Below are 2,832 nucleotides of genomic sequence, written 5' to 3'. Positions count from 1 at the left end.
GCCATAGCTGTCTTCCAATCACGATGATATCGTCCACTAGGCCACGATCACGATTCGGCGCGTTTGCGTTGGCGCCAGGCACGTACGGCTTTACGCTCAACGGCATCACCACCCCGGGTTCGTCCTGCAACGCGTACTACCCCGAACGGGTGGCTTGGTGCCGTGGGAGTCGTACACGGTCTCGACGCTGGACGCAGCGCAGAACGTCTATGAGTCCATATCGGTGCCCGGGAGTGCGATCATCAAGTCGCACTTGTACTTTGGCCGCGTCCGGACGCTCGCGACGACGCCATCGACTTTGACGTCGGCCACGATCCTCTTTAATACGCTGCTACGCATCCCAAGTGGCGGCAAGGTTCTTGTGACCTTTCCGACCGGGTATGCGATTGCGGACCCAGGCTGGACGCTCTCGGGGTGGGTCGGCCTCAGCGCCGCAAGCACAGCATCCATTGCGGGCTTGACGCTGACGATTACGAGTGCGACCGCCGTCGCCCCGATGCTTGGCATCCAAGTCACGCTCTCGGGCGTCACGACCCCACCGCTCAACACAATCGGCACGTACATGATCGTGACCCAAGACAGCGACGGCAACGTCATTGAAGACGCGGCCAACATTGGCGGCGTCGGCTGCTACTTTCTGAACGAATGCAGCGGACATGGCGACTGCACGCTCATGAGCTCCAAGTGCATTTGCAACGCAGGGTGGGGCGCCCCGACCGACATCTCGATCGGCGGAGCCCCCGACTGCTCGCGACGTAGTACCTCCAGTACACGTGTTTGTGGTGTTGACGGGTGCTTGTGATGTAGGAACATGTCCGTCGGGGCTCGCTTGGAACGACGTCCCCACGGCGCCAACCGTCGCCCACACAACGCTCGCCGAGTGCAGCAACCAAGGCTCGTGCAACCGCACCAGCGGTGTATGCAACTGCTTTCCCGGCTACACGGGCAGCGCTTGTGATCGCAGTACGTACACAAACACGCACACAATGTGTGAGATAAGACGTGTGGGCTCTAGTGTCGTGTCCCAACGACTGCTCGGGGCACGGCGCCTGCTTGAGTCTGCAAGAGATGGCGACGCTGACGACTGCTGTGCCGGTCGCGAGTGCCACTACGTACTCGGTACGAAATGCCATGACTTGCATCGCATCAAGCGCCTCATGTAGCTGTGGGATGCGACGCGCATTTACGGCTGCGTCTGCGACTCGTCGTGGCCGGTCGGACTGGAGGCCGGCCAAACACGCGTACCCGAGTGGTTTGGGGCCGACTGTTCGATGCGTACTGCGACGTGCGAGCCATTGATGTGTTGACAATGGTCGTGACTAGGTCACTGCCCGAGTGGTGACGATCCCATGACGGCAGTGGACGAAACCAACTGCGGCGGTGTTGCGGCGCCTGGCGGAGCGGTGGGGGCCGTTGGCAACCTCTGCTACAACGAGTGCTCGGGCCGCGGCGTGTGCTACTACCAATCCGGCCAATGTCGGTGCTTTGACGGCTTTGAAGGGCTTGCGTGCAACATCCAAAACGTCCTCTTTGACGATGGCAACCGCAGTGCGCTCGACATCGCACTCGCTGGCTACTGATAAGTCCATCAAGTACATGCAAGACGGTGCAATGCAAAGTAGTACACATACTAGGCAGATGTAAATCCTGCATCGCTGGCTCGAACGCCGGCTGACAAAGCAACGAGTGTGCTATAATCCGATGGAGGGAGAGAGACCGCGCATCCATCGGGCTGCCGCCGTCGACGCACGGTGTTCAGATGGGAATTGGAGCACTCTTTCTTTTACGTGCCGACGATCGCAACATCCTCGAGGTTCTTTCAAGTCTACACGTCAGCCTGCAGTGACTTGGTGGGAAGCTGCATGAGCGTTCCAACGCTCCGCAATTGTGTTTGGACACCTTCTTACGGTCATTGACGTCGGCGGCGACTGGAACGAGCGCCAGCTCGGCGCGTGCTGGGCTCCGTGGGGCGCTGCAGTGACTACGAGCACCTTGCGTTTCCTGAAAGCGCACCTGGTGTCCGACTTGCGGGGACTACTGGCGTCGCGGGTCGCGGCCATGGCTCGGACGCTCCCGACCTCTGGGGCCATTTCAGCATGGATCGACCCCGCGGGACGCTGGTCCAACCCAGCTTGGACGCGCTGGACGTCCTCACGCCTGTCGCACCCGAGAAGCTCTCTGCGTTTCTGACAGCGTGGGCGACCGCGCTGCCAGCCTCCAGCGACATGCGTCGCCTTCCTCGCTTTCTCGACACAGCAAGCGAGATGCTTGTTCCGTTTCTTGCAAAGCTTATGGCGCTCATTCCGCACGAGCGACGCCTCCTTGGGCAGCTTGCGCAGCAGTGCACGTCGAAGCTTGGGCTGTCCCGCCGCCGACGCGACCGAGTACACCCTCGATTTTCACGCCGTGGTTGACGCCAATTGGATCCCCTAAACGACCATGAACTCGCCTGCAGCTGCCACGTCATTTGCCACGAGCTCGAGGAGGCAAACTGGACGTTTTTCTCATTGACACACTCGACGAAGCGCTGTCAGTACTTACATTGTCGACGCGCGTCCGACGCGCCTCAAGTGGATGGTGCACCCTGACGTGCTGGACGGTGACGCGCCGTGGGGGTGCATCCGCAAAGTGCCCGATCGCGCCGCTTGTGCATGACGCCGCAGCATCACTGCACTATTCTGCGGACGACCGCAAGCGCCCAAGCGCCTGCGCAGCCCTCTGTGGTAGCAACAGCGTCGGAAAAACATCCAAGTGTACTGCATTCAAGAATTAGCAAGTCGACAAAAGAGCACCGAGAAGTCAAACTCAAAATCCAATCTCATCTCTTGTTTG

The 2,832-nt window shown here is 60.2% G+C and overlaps 2 protein-coding genes across 2 annotated transcripts; both read left to right on the top strand.

Annotated features, from left to right (window-relative positions):
• Nucleotides 1–40: 40 nt before the first annotated feature.
• SPRG_12456 (hypothetical protein) lies at nt 41–1,580 on the top strand (the record flags this gene model as incomplete). Its single annotated transcript, XM_012352503.1, has 5 exons — nt 41–755; nt 808–963; nt 1,016–1,119; nt 1,164–1,275; nt 1,324–1,580. Coding segments are annotated over 5 exons (1,344 nt in total), but the record flags the coding sequence as incomplete, so codon positions are not given.
• Nucleotides 1,581–2,096: 516 nt separating this feature from the next.
• On the top strand, nt 2,097–2,655 carry SPRG_12455 (hypothetical protein; the record flags this gene model as incomplete). The annotated part of the gene is made up of 2 exons (XM_012352502.1): nt 2,097–2,347; nt 2,535–2,655. 2 exons carry the CDS (start codon nt 2,097–2,099, stop codon nt 2,653–2,655), a joined length of 372 nt encoding a protein of 123 aa, XP_012207892.1.
• Between the last annotated feature and the right edge of the window lie 177 nt (nt 2,656–2,832).

This window comes from Saprolegnia parasitica (genome assembly GCF_000151545.1).
Source record: "Saprolegnia parasitica CBS 223.65 unplaced genomic scaffold supercont2.100, whole genome shotgun sequence".
Classification (NCBI taxonomy): Eukaryota; Oomycota; class Saprolegniomycetes; order Saprolegniales; family Saprolegniaceae; genus Saprolegnia; species Saprolegnia parasitica.
Note: the sequence above shows the minus strand (reverse complement) of the source record. Positions and strands in the feature narration are given on the sequence as shown.